General features: G+C 40.4%; 2 protein-coding genes across 2 annotated transcripts in view; one reads left to right on the top strand and one right to left on the bottom strand.

Moving 5' to 3' along the window:
- Positions 1-346: 346 nt before the first annotated feature.
- Positions 347-3,283, bottom strand: mnx1 (motor neuron and pancreas homeobox 1). Its single transcript, XM_033639217.2, has 3 exons — positions 2,583-3,283; positions 1,639-1,799; positions 347-1,172 (listed from the first exon to the last, which is right to left on the bottom strand). The coding sequence occupies exons 1-3, from the start codon at positions 3,070-3,072 to the stop codon at positions 888-890; spliced, it is 936 nt and encodes a 311-aa protein (XP_033495108.1). The 5' UTR covers positions 3,073-3,283; the 3' UTR covers positions 347-887.
- Positions 3,284-8,887: 5,604 nt separating this feature from the next.
- Positions 8,888-24,188, top strand: part of ube3c (ubiquitin protein ligase E3C) — a 33,878-nt gene continuing 18,577 nt past the window's right edge. Inside the window, exons 1-14 of the mRNA XM_033639110.2 lie at positions 8,888-9,022; positions 9,629-9,739; positions 9,917-9,970; positions 10,099-10,173; positions 11,665-11,811; positions 11,936-12,051; positions 12,170-12,327; positions 13,101-13,254; positions 14,135-14,355; positions 16,189-16,340; positions 18,025-18,212; positions 21,121-21,207; positions 21,298-21,455; positions 21,672-21,898. Of these exons, the coding sequence (XP_033495001.1) occupies positions 9,674-9,739; positions 9,917-9,970; positions 10,099-10,173; positions 11,665-11,811; positions 11,936-12,051; positions 12,170-12,327; positions 13,101-13,254; positions 14,135-14,355; positions 16,189-16,340; positions 18,025-18,212; positions 21,121-21,207; positions 21,298-21,455; positions 21,672-21,898 (1,803 nt within the window). The 5' untranslated portion in view covers positions 8,888-9,022; positions 9,629-9,673. The remainder of the gene's footprint in view (positions 9,023-9,628; positions 9,740-9,916; positions 9,971-10,098; positions 10,174-11,664; positions 11,812-11,935; positions 12,052-12,169; positions 12,328-13,100; positions 13,255-14,134; positions 14,356-16,188; positions 16,341-18,024; positions 18,213-21,120; positions 21,208-21,297; positions 21,456-21,671; positions 21,899-24,188) is intronic.

Below are 24,188 nucleotides of genomic sequence, written 5' to 3'. Positions count from 1 at the left end.
TCCAAATGATTTCAGCCCTGAAAATAGTGCCTGAGCAGCCAAGATGTCCCTCAACAAGCCGCTCAAAAGGTTTATTAATGCGAGCCCATTGCTAGTGTGGTGTGAAATGTTTCCTTCGTCTGCCTGCCTACTCGCTGTTTGCTCTCACTGCACGTTTGCACAGATCCGACAGCGCTATTAACAGTAATTCCCATGACCCGACCTGTCAGAGCAAGGAGAAAAACACGAGCCTCTGTTCGCATCCGCGCTGAGACACTGCGAGCAAACCGTAAATCAAGGGACTATATTTAAAACACACTCACACACACACACACTCTCGAACACAGATTGGGGCCAAAATGCCAGCTGAGCTTTTCTATAAAAACATTTTATTTCACATTGTTTGCACCAAGAGAGACGCTAAACAATAATTTAGCATGCACTGGGATAACCATTTTTATAAATACAGTATAGAAAAATAAACATAACATTTATTTCCAGCGTGATATGGCACACTACGGAACACCACAACGAACAAAATAAGGTCAAACTAAGACAAATGACGCGGACTTTTTTTTTTTACTGTGGCGTTGGCTATAGGGTATTATTGAAATGTTACTGCATACAGCGTTTGCATATAAACCATGCAACATGTCACAGTTTACAGTCTATAGCCGAGTGCTGAGTGATGCTCCTATTATGAAACTTAAATCTCCTGCTTTATTGCTTGATTATGACACCAAGATCATCTATCTTTGACCTAAATTTTATTCCTTTCATGACAAAAAATGCTCATTAATTCCATGGAGGTGATTAGAGGTTGGGTTACATGCAACTGCATTTTTATAGCGACAATCCCCCCACAGTCTGTATAAATGGAGATCGCCACCTTCGCCCCTTCTTCAGCTTCAAGGCTGCGGACTTATGTCACTGGTGTGATTCCTCTCGTCGTCCGAGGAGCAGTCCGACGAGTTGTACATGAAATTATCGCCCTCGTCGTCGTCACTGTCTCTGAAGTCTCTTATTCTGCCGTTTTTTGAGTCTGTCTTGCTGTTATAGTCCGACTGTTCGAGTCCGTCAGATTTCTCCTGGCCGCCCTTATTGCCTTTCTTCTCGGCCTCCTGGGCGGCCTGCTCTTTGGCCTTCTTACTCCTCTTCCACTTCATGCGTCTGTTCTGGAACCAGATTTTAACCTGAGGAGGGGAAAATAATTTAGGTTAATTTGTTTGAGCCTATAAAACGGGAAGCCACCTGTGCGTAACTTTGCGTAAAGAGTGCGTAAAGGTCACCAGTCAACCTGACATTGACCTCTGCAGTGTTACAACTATACTACACTAAAAACATGTATAAAAAGTCATTTAATCCAGTACACATTTTTTAAAATAAAATATTAAAGAGGTGACATATTTTAATTTCCAGGTGCCCATTTTTTTTTTTTTACAGTTTAAACCAATGGAAAGATAGAAAAACTATGTAAGGATAAAGTGTAAAGCAGTGAAGATGAAACAATGAGATTTAATCACACTTTTACAATTCTTTCAAGAATATGAAATCAATTCAAAGTAATACTAATAGTAATTTAAAAAAAATACATTTGAAGTCTTCAAACAGTGGAACCGAAATGGTAAAAATGAGTCACCACTAAAACAGAAATATTACCTGGGTTTCTGTCAGCATGAGGGACGTGGCCACTTCAAAGCGCTTCGGTCGTGACAGATACTTATTCAGTTTGAATTGATGCTCCAGCTCCAGCAGTTGCTGACTTGTGAATGCAGTTCTTGGTCTTCTGCACTTGCCAAGCAAGTTGGACTGAGCCTGAGCTGCAAAAAACAAAGCACAAAAAAAACATCAATTCCATACACCATTACATCAGTCTTTTTTAATTAATTCCTGTCTTAAAATTATAATACTTATAGAATAATATAAAAATAACAATAAAAATAATTAGAGATTAATGTCCAACACCAACAGTCTGCTCATGACTGATAATACAATTTAAAAAACGTCAAGGCAATCGTCAAAATCAGAACAAAATTGACAGCCCTCTGTTGTTATGGTGTAATAAAATATTACTCTCTAGATCTCTGCACTCTGTGCTGAAGCACCAAGGTCGTCCACTTATGAATATCTCCATAGAGAAGCTATTTGCCTCTCCATTTTGACCAAATCTGTTAAAACGAGCAGAAACAAAAAGGCAGTATCTGGTGAGCAAATAGCATGTGGACTGTGGGTTTCACACTCCTCTGCTACTTTCCCACTGTCCATTATCTGTCCATTTTAGTTCCTCTTAGAAAAACCATCACTCTGTGACAGCCTCTGAGAGCATCGTGAGGGAAATAGTGCGCCATAAATATCAAAAACTGACTTTATTTTTAATAAAATAAGAATGTCATGTCTTTCTGTGTCAGAGGAACAGAAGCTGTTTTGCAGCATCATGTGGGCCAACATTATTTTAAATATTTATTGGTATTATTTGTTAGATAAATGCTTTTTTAGACCAGACTGGTTCGCCATCCATAACCAAAGAGGTATTTTTTACATTATTTATTTGGAGTAAAAAAGGCAGAAAAAAAATGCCAGAACATTCTCAAACAGCCACTTACAGTTAAAGTCAGACATTTTGGGCAGCATCATCCCGGCTGTGGAGACCCGGAGCCAGTGGTCCAGCTGGAAGGTGCTGGCTGTCAGTTTGATGGGATCACTGTGGTGGTGATGGGAGCCGTGTGGATAGGAGTAGGACAGGGCAGGGTGTTGGCCTGTGAGGGCAGCTGCGGAGTAGGTGTACATGGGATGGCCGTAGAGAGCCTGTGCGGGGATCCCTGCGGTACTCTGCGGATGTAATCCAACCATGCTGTGCGGACTGTTGAGGAAACCCGGTTTCGGTATCAAGCCGCAGTTGGAAATCCTCGGCGGAGACGGCGTCTCGGTGCGTAAAGACTCGGCGCTGGTGGTCAGCTCCGCGGCTGCCACACTTCCAGACGACGGGATGGAGGAGGAGGACAGCGAAGTCACAAGCGCCAGCGGAGAGGTCTGCACCTTGGGTGTATCGACTGCTAAAAGCGCGTCAATGCGAAAGTTTTTGGATTTCTCCATCGGGGCCCCCGGTGCGCGTCCTTGTCGCCTCTGCTACAGCGTAAACGATGGAGAAGTCGGTGGCGTTTTCCCACCTCTCAAAAGTTATGATGTGGTCCGGAGTGTGAGAGAGGAGCTCCGTGTGACACTTAATCCCTGTCAGATGGAGGCGATTGGTGCAGCCGTCTGCAGGGGGCTGGCCCAAGCGTCACGGCTAACACAAACAACGCCTCTCTGCTCTAATCACTGTAGAGCACGCTGTTGGCTGCCTTACTGCTTTTATATAATATTGCTATTATAGGGAAATGACGCAAACGTTTGAAATAAAACTCAACTTTTCATCACATAACTGGATGCTATTTTTGCCTATATATTATTCAATAACACTGGGTTTGTGGAGTTAGTTTCCAAGGTGGCTAAAGGAGGATTTTATTCGGGTTATGATTATAGGAGTGCATTTCTGGGGATTGGCTGACTGTATACATCACCAGTTTGACCAAGGTCACAGGAGCAGGTGTAGTAACATTTTACTAAAGCATAAGCACTCCAGAATGTCCATCATATAAAGCAACTAATTTTTTTTCCTGATATGGAAAAGGCGCAATAGTTCCAGATAATTTCCCTTAATTTTTGTTGTATTTTGGTTATTGTAAGTCCAGAATTTCCTTGAATTAAAACAAAAGGGATGATCTATCTTGGATCATGGTTTACCTGAGGATATGGGAGATGGTTAAGCAACATTTCAGGTTTACTTTACCTAAATTTGACGATAAAAACATGCTTTTAAAAACAAATAGGAAATTTAAAATGACACCACAGGCCAAACCAGGCTGGATGCGTGTTTATTCACTAATATAAAACTGAATTTTCAGTCCTTACATGTGAGGTGATGTGTAAGGTTATCAGGCTTATTCTCACTTATTAAATTTACATGGCAAACTGTTTAAAAAAAAAAAGCGTGCGTAAAAGGGAACGTCAACAGCCGAAGCACCCTGTGAGGCCAACAGGGAAATTTAAGTAAAAGCCCTCCTTCTGTCGCTCTCCAGAGCTGGAGGTGACAGACTGGCCTGTTATAATGGAGCTGTAGAACCAAATTGATTAGGTTGTACCCTCAGTGCTTCTAAGTTAATGTATCAGCAAACCAAGTTTTGTTTTCAGACTTTGTACGCACATTAAAATTAGATTTTCTCCATTAAATATTACATGTTTGTACCCTTTATACAGAAAATATTGTTTGTACTTTTCTTATTAAATTAAAATATCACCAAAGGCAGGCAGCTGGATTTTCTTCCTCTTGGAAAACCATATGTGGCTGTCAAAATAAGTCAAATTCAGGCACAATAAAGCAGTAGCGAGCAGCAAAGAATTACAAAAAAAAAAAAAAAAAAAAAAAAAAAAGATTTGGTAGGCTAATTGAAAGTCCTGAAATGTGATGAGCAGAGAGATGGAGCTAATAGGCCCGTGGCTCCGGGTGACTTCGGTCTAATAAGCCACTTAAAGTTAATGGAAGAGGAGGTCAAAATGAGAATTATTGACACCCAGTTGCCCTTAACCTGTCTACCAATAAAGCTGATTAGTTTTTGTCAATTCATCAGCTAACCGCGCTCCTGGGACGTTTATTTGCTCGGGGGAAATCAACAAGTCACCGGGTAGTTTTCAAGTAAAGGATCGCCATTTAATTGTGGACCCTGATGATCATGACCAATTACAGAATGATAACGGGGAGATTGATGTGGGTGGAATGTGGGCCTGCATGGAAACGGGTGGAAAACAGAAAAAGAGGACATAGTCTTAATATTATATAAGCAATTCTTACACTTTGATTTTTTTTCTAAATTTTTCTAGCATAAACTTTTTTCTTTTTTTTCTGACTTTTTATTTGATCTTTGCTCTCAATTAGGCCTATTTTGTAAAAAATAAATAAATAAATAAAAATATAATATTACGAAAGGCTAAATAAACATCTTCACCTCTGGACATTTAGCTGAAATAAGTCGCCAAACGAAACTCTTATTGTGTATTTCTCTCATCAATTAAGCGCGTTTTATCAGCCGCGCGCCTGACGATTATTATAACAGCCGCCACGCGCCCGAGCTGCGCCATGTCCCCACCGCGGGTTTAATTTCATTAAGGGCCCGCATGAATATTTCTATTAAAGCAGCGGTGAAATATGGAGCCATTTAGTATTGGCCTTCACCGATCACCCAGATTTATCGCTCCTTTTCATCACATCTAGGGGAGAGAAAATTAATAAGGCACCCAAGATAAAACCGGACCCTAAAACCCTGGTCTTTCCTGAAAGCTGTTAATTTGCTCTGTAATTACTTTCACAATTAACCAAAAATACAAATCAAAGTGACAAATCGGGATAGTTTATATATTAATTACCTTCGGTAAATGTGTTCATTATGAAAAGGCAATTTAAAGGGACCTGCACTGTCTCTTTTTGGCACAGATGGCCGCTTCCGTCAAATGTGTAAAAACTGCTTTTAAAAACATTTGTGGCTCATAATCATTTTTCCTACCTGTCTGACACCCCCACTGGCTGCCTCATTTCTGTCGGAAAATAACCTAAATATCAATATGAGTGTGAGATCATTAAAGCAAAGAGAAGTGAAACATCTGGATCTCAATCTCTTTATGAAATTCGATATTGCTGCTTAATTTGTCACAGACGTGTTATCGATATGCTTTGAATGGAGAGTGTACCTGCGTCACCTTCAGCCTGCAGGATTATATATAGACCCAATCACATCTTATTGATGAAACCATTTGCCTGAGCCTCCTGCTTTTAAAGCCTTTATTCGTTCAGCCAATGACATGCCCGATGATATCAGTCATAAGTTTGTTGACAAAAAGAATAAAGAGTGCAATAATAATAATAATAATAATAATAATAATAATCATGATAATAATGATAATATAGGCTAAGTATCTCCCATAAATACATCTCTCATTCAGTATCAAATCAAATATATAAAGCAAATTAATTTATTGGTGTATGAAAATGAGCTGAAGGCCATTCCAAAAATACAAAAACACATGCACAGTGTGTAAATAAATACGTAATATGTATTAGAACACAAAATTATTTTCTAAAATTGTACTTTTCTTTTAGGGTAAGAAACTCCTGGTCAGCTTTACCATCATATCCCATTTTTTGGATATTTGACTCTATTGCAGCTTAAAAACATAAAATGAAATAAAATAAAATCTTATGACAGACACTGACAGGGCCTATTTTTGATTCTACAAAAACTAATGCACCAACGTGGATTTAAAAGTTAGTTTCACTATTAAACAATTTTTAAATTTGATTCTTTCACCTGGGGCAGGGAAACTTGAGTGCAGTGAAGTGAAGCTCATCATTTTCACATTTTGTTGATTTTATCATAGAGGTATTGAATTAAAGTAGTGCTGCTGTATTGGACAGGACTACTCTGAAAATGTTTCTTATATTTAGTCCATCCAATTAAATGCATGAGAGGTTGAAATTGAAAAAATAGAATTATTAGGCTGTCTTATTCTATTTCATTATGTGAACCTATAGTTTGTATATGTGTAAAAATTGGTAGGATAAAGCCATGTCTTCTCTAGCTGGTATCAAATATTCAAGGACTTAAGTATGAGAGGTACAAACTACAATACAGAAATATATTTACTACGTTTAATACTAATCATCATAGTAGGCCTGTTATCATCTTTATGTGTAATATGGTAATACTTTTCAGAACAAGCTTGTTTTAAAATCAAGATAGAGCAAATAAAAAACAGATAAGTAAAAAAACACAAGTCCCCAGAAAATAAAAAACAGTAATCAATTCCCATCAAACCAATGATGGCATCATAGTATAATCATGTTAATTTCAATTTGCAGAATTATAACAGAGCAAAAATAAATAAATAAAAAGTGATACTGACTCTGTTAGATCCCTCCAAGACCTCCAGCTGCGTTCAGACTCATAAGGGGTCAAACGTTCAGAAAGATAAGCTGCTAAAGTCTACATATAACTAGTGAAAATAAAGGTAAACAAGGGAGCTACAGTGTTAGCTCTAGTTAAGCCAGTCACAATATTAGAAATATTCTAAATCTTAAAGAGGGCATTGCAAACATCACATTGGTACACTGGTTATGAGTCCAACATTCTCACTTTATGAAAACTATGTGTGAAGAGCGTTATGTTGACAATAGATTACCTCTAGTTATGTATGAGATAGACTGTCATAGGTCCAAGGAATGAGCCTTGTGGTACGCCACATGGAATTAAGCACTATGAGAGGATGAACACATCCAAACACACTGGGAATGTTTTATTACTCAAGTAAAAAAAAATCAGTTCAGTTCATTAATTGAACAGTAAACTCATATGAACCATATAACATAGCAGCAGCAAACAATAATAAATTCAAATTAACTTTAAAGCTGTAAGAGTTAGAATCACCTTCAGCAGCATTTTACACCTGGGTTTGTTGACAGAATTTGTTTTTGTTGCCTTAGGCTGGCAGGTCATTGTTGTTTTAGCTGTATTTGACTGGTTTAGCTATTTGTATTTTATTTTATTTTTTTTTAAAAAGTACTTCTCCACTGACAATGAAAAAAAGGGGTGCCCAAAGTCTCACCGGGGTCCTATATACGGGGGCAACGTCCTTACTGCAGCAGCCACAGGTTCAGCTCCAGCCCACGGCCCTTTGCTGCGTGTCATCCCTTCTTTCTCTAACCCTTTCACACTTAAACTGTCCTGTCCCATAAAGGTCAGAAAGCCAAACATAAATAGATAAATAAATAGATAATAATAATGAAGAAAATGTCCCCATTGTCACCTAGTAGGGATACATATTGGCACTATTCTGTATACCCAACAGTTAGCACTAAAGAAGATTTTGAATGAGCAATAAAATGTGTTCTATCAAAACTCATGTCCAGTAATCTGTATTCAGCTTTCTCCAGACATCAAGGAAATGTAAATATGTTAAGAACTTAACCATTTACATGTTGGCTGTTTCCAAGGTAAAGAAAAAACTTTCAGTCTCAGTTTTTCAGCCAACACAGATGAGAAGTCACCAGAAAAATGGAAATTTGAGCATTAACAGCTCCCTGACAACTGAGAAAACTCCTCTACTGTGCAATGGGGGGGGGGGGGGGGGGGGGACAGGGTTGGTTATCAGATTCATTAGATCTCACTCTGTTAAAAAATTACAGGGGTAAGGAACTTGACATTGAGGTGAGAGGGCTGTTAGTGTTTTTCATGTCAAAATGCAAATATCTGGCTCTTCTGCGGTTTTTTTTCCAGGCTTTTACACAGTGGGTTTATAATAAAATAATTATAACAAATACAAAGGAAGACATTTTGTGTAGACAGGTTTTTTCTTAACTAAGCTACAACATGTGTCTGTTAGCTTAGTCGCTAGCAACAAGTATCAGATGGGGAAGCTTGTCACATTTATTATTCTTCATATTGTTTCATGTGGATAAAAAATTTACTTATGGGAATAATTTTTCCTGTTAAAGTTCTCATGATGCAGGAGATGTGTTAGGTTGTTGCATTTCAATGAAAAATCTCAAGAGGTTTTTCATTGTTAAATAAAGGTTAAATAAATTTGTAAAAACGCTAGAAGAATCACCTGTATTAATATAATACACCAATGAGCATCAGTAGTAATGTATACAGGGCAAATGATATAAAATAGATAAATAAATCAATGATTTAATGTCGACTTTCACTTCAATCTTGAAACCAACTCTCAGACCTTTCTCATGCCTCCAGATGAGAGGCGGGTTTAAGCGGATATGATTGACATGAGTTTTGTCCAATCAGCGTCCTGACATTGCAGGAACCGGAAACAAACTACATGGCCCCTATGTTGTGTTGATTTCCAGAGAGAAGGAAAAGAAGACTTGACGTTTGGATTAACCTAAACTGCCTTCTCAGTGTTATTGTGCCCGTTTCTCTCCTTATATCAAAAGTCAAAGGTAAACGATTCTTATTCTCAGCCGAGTGTCCTGTAATATGAGCGATGTCATGAAGGACACGCGGATAGGAATATACCCCCCGTAAAGTTAGCCTCTCCTGAGTGCTTAGCTGCTATGCTAGCTAGCTGCAGTGCTAGCGTCAACAAAATCATGTTTCTTACAAATATATGAATTAGTAATGCGACATATCACCAATAAATGTTGTGTTATGTTGTGTCCCCGTCGCTGCTTGGAGTCACGTAACGTAAACGGCAGCATTTAGCTCATGACAGCTGCTGAGTCATTAGCTAGCTAAGTTAACCGGCTAGCTAACTATTGTTGCAACCAAACTGAAACTGTCAGCCAGATAACTAGCTGAAGTTAACCTCCATGTAGTCGTTCAAAAGAGTCACACATTTACGTCCATTACTGGTTATTTGATCATGTATATTACAAACAGCAAACGTAGGAAATTGGTATTATGGTTCACATCAATTAGCCGAAGTTAATTGCTTTTAAATTGGAGCCAAGTCACGAGTCTGTATGTCGTTTTTGTTTCATTTTGTCACTTGTTTCAGTGTTTGCTCCACCATATTTAGTTAGTTTTCCTTTCACTTTCTTTTTCAGAAATCAGTGGCAGCTTCTGAATCAGTCCATGGGAATAATCTAACAATGTTTAGCTTTGAGGGAGATTTCAAGACACGACCCAAGGTATCACTTGGAGGAGCAAGTAAAAAGGTAAGTGTCATTTGAGTCATAGCAGGACAGATGGAGTGAAATGAATCTGTAGCCGAACAGTGACATCATGTCTGCTGTTCTTAATAAACAGATATATCTCACATATCTGTGCTGAACATTGATCATAAAGCATTTATTGTTTAAAGTGTTTTCAGATTTCCTTTTGTTGCTTTTCAGGAGGCGAAAGCTTCTCTGCTGCACCGCACTCAAGAAGAACGAAGAAAAAGAGAGGTAATGGAGTTTGTGCAGTGCTTTGTTGACAAGCTGCTTGTTTTACTGATACTACTTTGGGCTGCATGCATTATCACTTAAATTGATAGGGCAAGGTTGAAGGTGTGTTCCTTTTCTTTTTTACTTAGGATGAAAGAAAACGATTGAAGAATGCCATTATCATTCAGTCCTACATACGTGGCTACCAGGACTTGAAACGGCAGGTAAGTCTTCAAGTCTCTACAGACTTGTTTTTACAATTTCATATATTACTTTCCAAGTCAATTTTTCAGTTCTGCATCACACGTGTCGGCTGTATTATTAACCCGTTGTTGTGGTGTCAAACAAAACTTTTAATTTAGAGTAAAAGTAGGAACAAGGAAACATCCAATCTACAGGCACTGGTTTGTCTAAGCAGCTCACATAAGGGCTGTTTAACACTGAGCATTATGAGCCTGACTTAACGTAACATCTGTGAGATATACCCACTTGAAAACCTCACAGTATGTCATACAGTCACTGGTCAGTACTCACACATGGACCCCTGTAGCATGCAGGTGGTTTATGAATGGCGCCGCCTGTCTCACGGTCTTGTAGATGCTTTATTTTTGGATGTAGCCTGCGGTTGAGTGAGTGGGTTAGTGTATGTAGCTTCAGAAATCTGAATTGGGCGTCTGTCTGAGCACATCTGTGATTTTGGCTCACAGCATTAAATCAGGAAGTCTGATGAAACAATTACTTGCTGTGTGGTTTATTTATTTGTTTGTCTTTCCGATGAATACTGTTTGCACAACAGTAAGGATTTGCGAACTGGGTGGGACTAGTTAATTTGTCAGTCAGTGGCAAAAGAACATAATTTGTGACATTGATTTTCACAGATTTCTTGCTTCTCTGGTCATAGAGAGTTATACTGATTTATTGGACAAGATTTAAAACATGCATGACAGGCTGATCATAATGCCAGACTCCATGTAAGATATTTAAAATTGCTGAGCATTAAAATACACAAGAAAGCAGTACAAGAATACAAAAGTGTGAAGCAAGAATGACATTAAACTTAAACAACCATCTGTTGAGATCTGAATTTAAACTCTTCTCAGCTGAGTTTTGCTTCTCTCTGTTGTGCTTAGTCATATTAGATAACACTCAGTTATGAGGAATGGATATGATTAAAAGTGCTTGAAATATGGAAGATATGCCTTTTAATTGTGGAATTGACAGTGTGGAAGAAAGAAAAAAGATTTATCTTTAACAATTTGTCAGCAAACCAAGATAAGCGTTTCCAGTTAGTTTATCCATCAGAGCTCCAATAGTTACCATAAACACACCCTCTATGCCGACGCCAAAACAGATAACAAGTCTGAACGACTGATTACTCTCTGACTGGCTTGATGGATAAAAATGGGAGCCAGAGTTTGTCGTGTTACATAATCACAAGTAGAGAGCATACTTTTTTCTGCTTATTTGTGAACATTTTGGTGTGTTGTATCCTTAAATACATGGTACTGTTTTCTTACTTATTGAGCCAGCGACAATATGAACTCTCACCTACGAGCCTCGCCAGGAAAATTGATGAAATAATAAATATTTGAACCATTTGTGTACACACATTAACTTCACTGAAAATTTGTAGTGTTTGTGATATTAGTCAGAAAAGGCTGTGCCAAATGCAACAAAGCATTTGCAACATGTGACCTTTGATCTTTATCCTCCAGTATGCTATCCAGAGGGCCAGGTTTGATGAGTGCGTCGGCCAGACGCAGGGAGGAGGAGCTCAGCATGTCTTGGATGGTCCGGGTCTCTGCCTCTTATCAAGACAACTCATATTTTTCTACAGACAGAGTGTGGATGCACATAGATTGGTGAGAATCTGATGCATCTTTGATTCTTTTCAGTTGCAGCTATATTGATTGTTTCACAGACACTATTATAGCCAGAGGTCTAATCTACATCCTGCAAACTGTGTCTGTTTGTGTCTTTTTAAAGATATGGTTGTGCCAGAACCTGGTAAAACACAACAGTCAGTTTGTGAAGCTGCTGGTGGGCCCACAGAGACAGTCATGTATGTTTCAGATCAAGAAGATCTTAGGCTTCTGCTGCAGGTACAAAAAGGAATAATTTATTTTTATTTTTAGCTGCTCGATGCAAAAACACATGGTAGTGATACCGAAAAAAGTTGCACTTGTCACCATCTCACTTGCTCCCCTTTTGTCTCCCCAGGCTCCTACAGAACTGCAAGGATGACAGTTTAAATGTGGCGGTTCCCATGCGAATGCTAGAAATATTTTCTTCAGAGAAAACCTATCTTCCTGTTATTCCAGATGCTAACTATGTAGCTTCCTTACTTGAGCAGATTTTGCACTCTATGGTACAGACAGGTAAGTCAAATGAAACCAGCACTGACGTTATTATCCTGACCATGATTGAGGATATGTATAATTTATTGTTGTTGAGTCTGCTGTCACTTTTTCGGAGTATTCAGATATTCAGTCTTGCAAACAGTGTCCTCATTCGAGGGTGCTCTGCAGCACAGACACAAACAAACCTCAGCCAAGCCTAATTGCCATTAAGGGTTGTGTAGAGATGATGAATGTGTGTCAATATCAATCAGTTTGAAGTGTGTTTGACTACTTTTATCTGCACATGGGCAGTTCCTGCTCTGACTTGCACCTGAGTATATACAGTGCTGCTGTGCACAGGTCAAGTACATCCAATAGTGTTTACATACTTCAGAAGTATGACTCAGTTCAAGAGCACTAATTATTCATATCGTCATCACAAAGCATCTTGTTTAATCTTATGCATTATGTCAAGTGCTGTCAGATGTCTTGAAGCCTAAATAACCACGCAAATGGGCTAGCCCTACTTTTACTGATAAAACAGAGGTTATCATTGCTTCTCCTTTTACATTCTCATTATTTATGGAACTTTATCTGATGCTGTTTTTAAGAGCAAGTTACATTTGATGTAACAGAGAAATGACTGTTGACTTCCTTTAAGTCTTACACCTTTAATTCTACAGCAAACAGACATTTATTGCTTCTTCTGTTAATGTAAAGTGTGTTGTTTTTTTAGTAGATGCTTTATGAAATGAACTGGTGTCTTAATTTCCTTTTTTTAATCTTAACTTCACTCTGTGCCTTCTCTTCAGGATACTACAGGTCGCTGTATATTCTTGTGAATCACAGGCTCCCTTCTAGTCTGGAGTACAGTGACGCTCCCTCTATCCCTATGGCAAGCACACTGTTGGAGCACATCCTCAAACCTCTGCACTTTACCTACTCCTCCTGCACAACAGGCGCAAGGTACAGCACGAGATTGAAGTCATTATTCGATCGGGGAGTCTTCTGCTCGGCAGTGTTGAAAATTTCGCCTCCGAACAACAGCCAAAATAATAATATATTGTAACAGAAATATGACAAGTTACAAAATTTTGTTTGCCACTTTGTGAAGCAATTTTTTTCTTTGATTATTCTTTTAATTTCAGGGACAGAGAGACACAAAGCAAATTTCCCCTGTTGACAATTAATGGAATATCACACAGTAGCATATAATAGGATGATAAGAATTTACTGATAGACTTTAAGTTCATGATGTCTGTCTCCCAGATTGCTGCTTTTTGAGTACCGAGAAAAGCCAATGGCGTGATAGCAGGAAGGCTGAGTCTTTGTCCTGAGTGAATTCTTTAAAAATCATCCATTAAACTGATCAGACAAACTACAGCAGCTTTTTGTCCCCTCTAGTCAATGGTGAAGCAGTAATTGCTTCAGAGACCAATTTACAACAAGCCATAAAAGGCCCCCAGACTCGCTCGCTCGCCAGAGTGCAGAATATCAGGCTGTTTGCCCTCACTTTCAGACATTCTTAATAACAAACGACAGGCGACTTCTTTTCTTCTTTGAAGAAAAGCAAGGCGGGAGTGAGAGAAACTTGTGTACACACCGACTCTAACAGCTAATTATCTGACTTGGACCACCAGATGTGTGTGACTGGGCCACACAAAGCTGCTCTGTTTGGTGACACAATATTGGAGCACTCGCGCAGCAGAAAGGGCAGGGTGATGTCAGAACACCCTGCCATCCTAGCTAATTTCTGTATAGTATTTTGATTAACTTTTTTCATATATCAAGGTACCTTTTTCAAGCATTATATCAACTTGTCTTTTATCTGTCTTTCGTCTTACAGGCAGTTTGTGTTTGCAGCCTTCACTGAGGAGTTCATCTCTGCACCGTTCACCGAGCAGATTTTTCACTTCTTTATTCCGGCACTGTCCGACATTCGTCTCTCATTCCCATTCGAGGCCTTCCTGAGCTCCCTCCAGGTCACCATCGGCTCGTCCTCAGAAGCACAGAGCCAGGCACCGTGGGTGTTTTACTTTGTCCTCTCTGCAGGAGAGAACTGCTTAGGTGAGTGGCGCAGTTTGGATGTGTGCGCACAGGCTGGTGTTTGCTCTGCACACTCTACATATATATATATATATATATATATATATATATATATATATATATATATACAGTACAGGCCAAAAGTTTGGACACACCTTCTCATTCAATGCATTTTCTTTATTTTCATGACTATTTACATTGTAGATTCTCACTGAAGGCATCAAAACTATGAATGAACACGTGGAGTTATGTACTTAACAAAAAAAGGTGAAATAACTGAAAACATGTTTTATATTCTAGTTTCTTCAAAATAGCCACCCTTTGCTCTGATTACTGCTTTGCACACTCTTGGCATTCTCTCCATGAGCTTCAAGAGGTAGTCACCTGAAATGGTTTTCCAACAGTCTTGAAGGAGTTCCCAGAGATGTTTAGCACTTGTTGGCCCCTTTGCCTTCACTCTGCGGTCCAGCTCACCCCAAACCATCTCGATTGGGTTCAGGTCCGGTGACTGTGGAGGCCAGGTCATCTGCCGCAGCACTCCATCACTCTCCTTCTTGGTCAAATAGCCCTTACACAGCCTGGAGGTGTGTTTGGGGTCATTGTCCTGTTGAAAAATAAATGATCGTCCAACTAAACACAAACCGGATGGGATGGCATGTCGCTGCAGGATGCTGTGGTAGCCATGCTGGTTCAGTGTGCCTTCAATTTTGAATAAATCCCCAACAGTGTCACCAGCAAAACACCCCCACACCATCACACCTCCTCCTCCATGCTTCACAGTGGGAACCAGGCATGTGGAATCCATCCGTTCACCTTTTCTGCGTCTCACAAAGACACGGCGGTTGGAACCAAAGATCTCAAATTTGGACTCATCAGACCAAAGCACAGATTTCCACTGGTCTAATGTCCATTCCTTGTGTTTCTTGGCCCAAACAAATCTCTTCTGCTTGTTGCCTCTCCTTAGCAGTGGTTTCCTAGCAGCTATTTGACCATGAAGGCCTGATTGGCGCAGTCTCCTCTTAACAGTTGTTCTAGAGATGGGTCTGCTGCTAGAACTCTGTGTGGCATTCATCTGGTCTCTGATCTGAGCTGCTGTTAACTTGCGATTTCTGAGGCTGGTGACTCGGATGAACTTATCCTCAGAAGCAGAGGTGACTCTTGGTCTTCCTTTCCTGGGTCGGTCCTCATGTGTGCCAGTTTCGTTGTAGCGCTTGATGGTTTTTGCGACTCCACTTGGGGACACATTTAAAGTTTTTGCAATTTTCCGGACTGACTGACCTTCATTTCTTAAAGTAATGATGGCCACTCGTTTTTCTTTAGTTAGTTGATTGGTTCTTGCCATAATATGAATTTTAACAGTTGTCCAATAGGGCTGTCGGCTGTGTATTAACCTGACTTCTGCACAACACAACTGATGGTCCCAACCCCATTGATAAAGCAAGAAATTCCACTAATTAACCCTGATAAGGCACACCTGTGAAGTGGAAACCATTTCAGGTGACTGCCTCTTGAAGCTCATTGAGAGAATGCCAAGAGTGTGCAAAGCAGTAATCAGAGCAAAGGGTGGCTATTTTGAAGAAACTAGAATATAAAACATGTTTTCAGTTATTTCACCTTTTTTTGTTAAGTACATAACTCCACATGTGTTCATTCATAGTTTTGATGCCTTCAGTGAGAATCTACAATGTAAATAGTCATGAAAATAAAGAAAACGCATTGAATGAGAAGGTGTGTCCAAACTTTTGGCCTGTACTGTATATATATGTGTATGGCTCATATGATGCATAAACACTGATTTATAGCAATAAAGACATGATGGTGTAAACAGTAATGGTGATGGGTGTGTGTTGGCAGGCTCACTATCAGAGGAGGGTCTCCTGCTGTACCTCCGCGCTCTGCAGACACTGCTGCCGCTGCTGCCTGTGTCAGAGAGCAGCAGCAGGCCTGAAGTTACCAGCGACTCAGAGGACGACGATGAAACTGGCATCCATCCACCACCCAAGCAGGTATTATACTCACACACGGACATAAATGTCCACAAAATTGTAATAGATTTCCAAGATTAGATGTAATCTTTGTTTTGCCAATGAATCAGGTGCATAGATAACGTGGCATTAAGATTTAATTGTTAAGTTGTTGTTATTTAATCTGGTCTGGTTCAGGTGTTGGCCAGAACATGCACAAACCCTTAAAGAATGACTGTGTATGAATGTCTCCACTTATAGTTAAGAAGTTTTGTGTTAAAGTTAGAGTCTTTTGTTAAATTAATATGGCTTTTCCAAATGGTTCCATGCAGTAAGCGTTCTAGAGATTTTAGGAAAAGATGGACTGGCATTAAATCGGCCCTTGGTATCAGCAGTTACCCTGAGTTGATATATCAGAATCTGTATTGGAAGAGGAACAGTCTGATCACTGCATATCCTGATGATGTCATTGATGCCTGCTGCTGATGAGGTTCCTCCCTGACAGCAGCTGCATCAGGATCGGCCTTCAAAAACTCGAAACATTACAAACATCACAGGAGGAGCACATATTAAACCAAATTTCCGAACTATTTCTGTCCATAAAAGCCAAGCAGGACTATCTTATTTTTGTTCTTGATTTGTCGTGACTACTGTGCCAGATTAATTTAGACAGAATTTAGTACTGTTACCAATTCAGATTCACATTCACATTCACATTCAGAATACTTTATTAATCCCCGGGGGGAAATTGTTTTTGTTCCAATGTTCCGTGCAAAGTAAAAATAGAAATACAGCATGAATGGAAACAAGAGATAAAGATGAAGATATAAATAAGATACTGATCTGGGTAAATATAACAAATGAATTAATGTTAGTTACCATTAAAGCACAATTATAAAAACACCCCAAAGACTATAGTCTGTATATGGCAGTTTTCAACTTCACATGCATGCAGTGCAGACAGAGCAGTGGTAGCCTAAATATGATATGAATATAGGCACAATGCAGCTGGACCTGCAACATGGTGCCACATTGACATTGTGCCTTTTCACCTTGCCTTGTTACATATGGTAGTAACCGTGTGTCCCGCAAAATTTGATTCTATTTGTGGTGGTGACTGCAGGGTTACCATCTAGCTAATTCTCATCTCATTTGTGGTCTAATAAATGGATAAATTCAACTAATTCAGTGCCCCATGTCGCTATTTTCCAAACTAATTTAGCTGTCAATTTAGTGGGATCAGTGTGAGTGCGGTTTCCATGGGGGAAAAAACACAAGAGTGCGAGGCGAACAGCTCCAGAAATAGAAAATCAATACTTGGTGAACAATGTTGATATTATGACAGGCCATCACAGATGTACACATGAATATAAGGGAAACTCTGAACGCTGCTGCTCCCAGATACATAACTACATGTAATCTCAATGATCACCTGTCTCTTCTCTCAAAAAATACAGATACACACGAGGTGGAGAATTTAAATTGTCACGTTTTCAATTAAAGAGTGGGACAATGCAAAATACACTGAAATAAGAATTATAGTGTAGGATCAGTTGATGTATATGGCAAGTAAATACTGATAAATCTCATCCCTGTGATGGACTAAAATGTGAGTTTTCCTAATGTTTTTCACTCTGTCAAAAATACTTATTAATGCATCAGCAAAGCACGGTACATTTTACTTTCTTTCCTGGTCTTCTAACCAAAGTGTTTCCCTCTCTGTCAGGATGACAGCAGAATCTCTGTGCAGCTGATCACGGAGGAGTGTGTCCACAAGCTGGACACGAAGCACCAGACTAACGCCCTGCTGAACCTGGTGTGGAGGGATTCAGCCAGCGAGGAGGTCTTCACCATGATGGCATCCATCTGTCACACACTCATGGTTCAGCATCGTCTCATGGTGCCAAAAGTCAGGTACAGATACACACATTTTTTTTTTATCATGGTTTCTTTATCGTGTAAATGACTAGAACACTAGCAGAGATTTTAGGCATCCCTCCCTAATTTCTATAAAATACTTATGGTATTTAAAATATAGTAATTGTAGCCAAGGTGAACCTCACAGGAAGCATAAACAAACAAAGCATAACATGAAATCAAATTTAAAGCCTTTGAATTTTTATTTCATATCATGACATTTTACATGTCTTGTCGAGATCAGCCCCGCATTCAGAGGGCTTGTTTACACAACCACCTGATTGAGAGGAAAACTGTGTCTTTATGTGTTTCCGCGCTGTAAGCAGTAATGTAAATAACGGCAAAGTGAGGCAGGCAGTTATCAGTGGTCCGTACCCACTGGCATTTACAACCGGCAAAGGAAGCAGGGATGTCAGGGAAGCTGTCAGTTGTGGATGAGGGCAATTACCCCTTCTCAGGTTGATTACATTAGGGCCAGGATGTCAGAGGTGGTGTGGGGGTGTGTGGATGGTGCATTGATGGACGGGAGGTGATCTAGACTGAGCTTTGTGGATAGTCAACCTGCTCTAGTTAATTATTAGTAGAGCCAGTTGCTGTCAGTTGATTTAAATGTGTGGGTGGGGATGCTGATGTCAAAAGATTCATATCACATTTGCAACTGTATCTTACTCTTTTTCAAAGCCCGGGCATACATCAGACCATGCGTAAAAGGATAAATATAAATTAGCTTCCTCAGTAATTAAAAACTGGACACCTGCAGCTCGAGTCCAACGGTCAACTAGTTATTTTGAAGTATTGCTCGCAAATGGTTGCACAGAATTTAGAGGGATTTCAGTGCATATCCCCCATTCCCCTTAATTTTTTACGGCTTCCTCCTTCTCTTCGCTTTTACCATAAATCCTGCCCTTCGTCTTCCATCATTATTGGATATCTGTACAAAATAATTAGCTCACTGAGAAAGATTAATCACTGCAGGAGTGGACGGGATAGCTTTACAAGAGGCTAAGGGGAGCAAATTGCATCCCTGCCTTGATTTACTGCTCTTACAGCAAAAAAAGAAAGAGAGGCTGGCCAGTGGTCCAGCCAGCCCGGCACACTGCCTTTTTAATAAATATGTAAAATGCCTCATGAAATGATTTTTTTAGAGGACAACTTAAAAGCTGTGCAATGATTCGGGACTGAAATGGATTTTTGATTGGTTTGCTAATTGTACTTAGCCCACGTTTGTTCAAGGGGGTTTGGTGTAATTTCTCTTTAATTGTCTTGTGTTGGATATTTGGTGTAATTTCACTTTGATAGTTTGGTTTCACTCAATGTAGCACTCTGTTGCTAACAGGGCTCGCTCTGATGAAAGTGAGCGCAGATGAGCCATGGTCCTTCATTTACTTTTGAATGATTGCTGTGATTTTTGTGTTGTCATGAGATAGTAAAGTTAATACAGAAGTCCGCAAAGCGAATTTGTATTTAGATGGAAAGTAACTCGTTCAGTCTTTATGGTATCAAATCTGACTCGAGCACGGCTTTTATTTTGCCGCTGCACAGAGATTCTTTCATTACCGCAAAATGAAATGATCTGGGTGTGATTCATCAAGCTGCTTTTCACACACACACACACACACACACACACACACTCACACATACACACACGCAACCCCTTTTGATGTCTTGACTTTGTTTATTAGTGGTTCATTCCATGATTGAAATGGGGGTTTGGGTTCTCTCAGGCCGTAAATCAGCGTGTCAGCTGGCATTTAGTGCTTTGTTTCCCATTTCAATCAAACACCCGCATCACTTGTTATGAGCCCACAGCACTACTCGCTTCTCTCCTGAGCCTTGTAGTACTGACAGATGGCGTGTGCTCGGCACCAACCATTTTTCAAACCGCGCCGAGAGTCGTCTGACACTCTGCTCCTAATGCTCATTTCCATTTTGGGAGTTTTGAATAGGTTTCGGTAGATTGAATGGTGGAATGGGAATTTGAGCATTGACATTGAGGTGAGAATATTCAGCAAATTTAGGATTCCCTTTTCCCCCTCACTCTGCTTCTTGCTTTTCTCCACTGATCTTTACTCCTCTCCTCTGCTGAGAATACACGGTGCTGTCCTATTAAAGGCAAGCATCCTTATAGGTGTCAGCGCTGTCACCCTTAAACAAGGGCCTATTATATGCAGGGGTGCTTTATTTTGCCTTTTAGCTTACTTACCACATTATTGTCACCTGTACTTACCCTCTGTGTGAAAAGCCATGCAATTTAGGAGCACACACACACATACGCTTGAACAAAGAGCAGTTTCACACCTTGGTGCCACAGCCCGTTGAGTGTCGAGCTACTATAGCAAGGTATGTGGGCCCTCCTCGGTGTTATCATGTAATTCACCGTGAGTGTGGAAGCATGCTGGCGCTGCGGGGTCACGGCGAGGGCCAGGCTGCCCCTCCTCCTCCGTCCTCCATTGTCTTGCTCCCCTGGCCATTAAGTTAAATGGGGCTCCAGCAGGAAGCCAGAGGGCTGTTTATGACCCGGGCTGGGTACCCTCGCCAGCAACTAGTTTACTAATGGAAGGTGCCTCGCCTAAATAAAGCTTAATGGCTCATTTAATCTCTTTTCGGCCCTCACAAGGTATAAAAGGGGAGAGAAAGGCCAAGAGAATTCTACGAGGGAAATGTTAGTTAGCAGTGTAATTTATTTTTTTCCTCTTTTTACTCGTGTCCTTTGGTAAACAGGGCAAATTTAACAGTCCCAACGTTGCAGACAGATTGACAGAAAGTAATTTTACTGTTCTTCACGCTGATTGTGTCATCTGATTGAAATAGCTCTTTGAATGATGTCGTCTTGTTGATGAGAACTGAATACTTAATCAAAATAAAGGATTCAATTTGATATGTCTCTCTGCTTTGTTTTCCTCAGACTTTTGTACAGTTTAGCTTTCAACGCCCGTTTCCTGAGGCATCTCTGGCACCTCATAACTTCCATGACAACGAAAATGATCACAGGGTGAGCTTCAAAGCTGATAATTTGCACATTTGGGATGCATTTCTGTTGTGTGTACATACTTACCCTCTTCCTGTCTGCCTGCCCACTCAGCTCCATGGTGCCGCTGCTGCAGCTGATCTCACGAGGGTCTCCCATGACGTTCGAGGACTCCAACCGCATCATTCCCCTCTTCTATCTCTTCAGCTCTCTCTTTAGCCACTCGCTTATCTCCGTGCACGACAGCGAGTTTTTCGGTCATGAATTGGAAGGTAGTGAACTTTTTGCTGGGATTGCTGCATCATATCCCACTGTAGCTGGTTATCCTGTGAACACACTCATCTGTCGTCACCCATTTCCCTCATTCAGTGGTTTTAGTCAAAACTATATTGTCAGTTGTTTTTAGCAGTCACGCGCCGTCTTGCCGCCATGTAAATGTGAAAATCAATATCTGTAAAAGACAATGAGTACATTCTCCCTCTCAACAGGTCAGACGCAGTCCTCCATGATGCCCTTCACACTGTCAGAGCTGGTGACTCTGTCTCGCTGTCTGAGGGACGCGTGCCTGGGAATCATCAAGCTGGCCTACCCCGAGACCAAAACAGAGCACCGCGAGGAGTACATGGCTGCCTTCCGCAGTGTGGGTGTCAAGACAAACACTGTGGTCCAGCAGCGCATCCAGGCTGAGCAGAAACGCTGGGTGCAGCTCTTCAAGGTAAGATGTACAAAGCTACCTGCACGTTACAGCTGAATGTGCAGGATTATTGTCAGTTTGTCAAAAAACTGATGTTTGGTCATCCCACCTGGTGTGCAACTGAATTCTTTTTTCTGAAGTAAAAATAATGGATCCTAAGACTTTGAACTTGTAATTGCAGAAATTTATATTGGTCACCATTTAATTGATGATAAGCAAATGTTAATTTTCTTCAAGTACTCATTGTCTAACTTTGTTGCTAATATGTTGCCCAAAAATTATGTATTTGAGTTCTTTTTGGGTAAAATGTGTTAGTACTGTCAAGACCGATATGAAAAAACAAGAACAACAAAACAGTAAAAAACTTGTCTCTTGCTCTTTTTGCTGTGTCTATAAAAATACAGTGGGTGGGGTTGGGAGGCCATACTGCCACTGCGTGACTTTGTGCATGTGCACATACTTAAACACTTGCCAACTCAAACACACAGAGGCCTGTAGTAAATTATTTGAAAACTGAAGCTGTACATTTTGAGTCCCGAGATACACAGAGAATTCTTCTGGTTCATGGACCTCAGTCTTATGGCAAAATGTTGCTTTTCATGGCATACAATGTCAAACATGCTTGCAGATGCTAAATAAACATACTAAACAATTTGACTTCTGTTAGTCTGACTCACAGGATATAGACTGTGCGCATAAACCTGCTGTTGGAGGCCTATTTCAGACGGAAATTTCCTCCCCTTCTGCATGTTAGCATTTTTAATATTCCCGTCACTACGTGAAACTAATCTCACATAGCCAGACCTATCTCCACACTTGGTAATGCCAGCGCTCTCCTCCCCACGTCCAAATATTCCACTAAAACAAGTTCCCTCCTACATATTTTTGCAAGGGCACCATCACTGCATCCTGGGCTCAGCACCTCCTAAGATGACTGTGATTGGTTAAAAGAAATACAAACAACTCAGAGCGTTTTTTTCCCCCCTTACTAAAGGATTATGATGTGTTCAACTAGACCTTTCTCCAGTGCTGGCACAGTGCTTAAATGACTAGTCGAGATAGGTCTGGCTATGCGAGACTAGACCTCTGTGGCAAAAAAACTCTACTCTATCAACCCTGCTTTCAACAGTTTAAAACTAAGCTACCAGCTACTGTGTCTTAGGAGAGTGATGTCATTTCAGCTCATGAAGATAATCCAAGATTTGTTTTCCTTTTTTCTGTTGATACCTGAGGTAATAAGTCATGATGTGTGTCACATTAACATCAGGGATAATCCTTATGTAGCCTCTCTATGCACTGAAGCGTAGTGACCTAATGCCTTGTCTGTGTTAGTGGATATCAAGCATGTATGCATGAGCAGGCAAAGACAAGGTGGAGCGCTGCCATGGAGGTCATCCATTGGTTATTTACCCAGAAGAAATGAGGCAGAAAACAGCATTAGCTTCATTCTCCTCAGCTCTTTTTCTCATTCCACATCTCCCTTTCATTTCGCCTCCCTCCTTCACTCCATTCTCTATCAAGCAAATGGTAATTAAGAGACTTTGTTCTTGGCTGTTAGTCTTTGACAGAAGGATTTAAACGTGAACACTGGCGTTCTTTGAAAGGTGGCAAATACGCGAAGAGCACGTCTGGAATTTTCAAAAAAGATCTGCTCAAAGGCCTCTTGTCAGCTAAAACGACCCATTAAAGAAGTGGGGAGCAGGGGAAATGCATTTTCCAAATTGAACGGTGGGATTTACAGTCGGTTTAACGCTGCTGACCCCTAACACGCTAATGTTTGGTTCGTGTCATCAGCCGTCCCTCCCCATCTTTTATCACCTCCATTGTCGAGCTATCTATTTAATTGAAAGAAGTTAATTGAATGAAAATGATCAACTAAGCTTGTATTAATATTGCTAATGGAACTTTCTTCTTGGCCATGTTTGGAGAACGATGTCACGCTGGAGTTTGGGAAAGGCCCATTAAGGCTTGCACTTAACCCGATGGGCTAATTAAGGAATGCTTATTCATTCCCAGAGTCAGGGGGTAGGTCTGCTCCAAACCCATCGCCACGCGCCTTTTACAGCATTTTGCACTTGCCATTATTGCGGACTCCGGTTGCCTCACAGCGATTGGCCGAGATTGATTGTCGCGCTATGAAAATGACGTGCTTTAGAAAAGAACATTTCGATTGAAATAATCTACCCTGGGTATTATATGGAAATGGACTGGCTGTAACTGTTATGGCAGACATAACAGCTCCCTTAACGAATCTTCATGCAATGACATGCATGAGGTTATACAGCGGATGTATGACAGCATCGCCGTAGCA

Source organism: Epinephelus lanceolatus, chromosome 20 (assembly GCF_041903045.1).
Source record: "Epinephelus lanceolatus isolate andai-2023 chromosome 20, ASM4190304v1, whole genome shotgun sequence".
Taxonomy (NCBI): Eukaryota; Metazoa; Chordata; class Actinopteri; order Perciformes; family Serranidae; genus Epinephelus; species Epinephelus lanceolatus.
The sequence above is the reverse complement of the archived record's forward strand: the minus strand, read 5'-3'. Positions and strand labels throughout refer to the sequence as shown.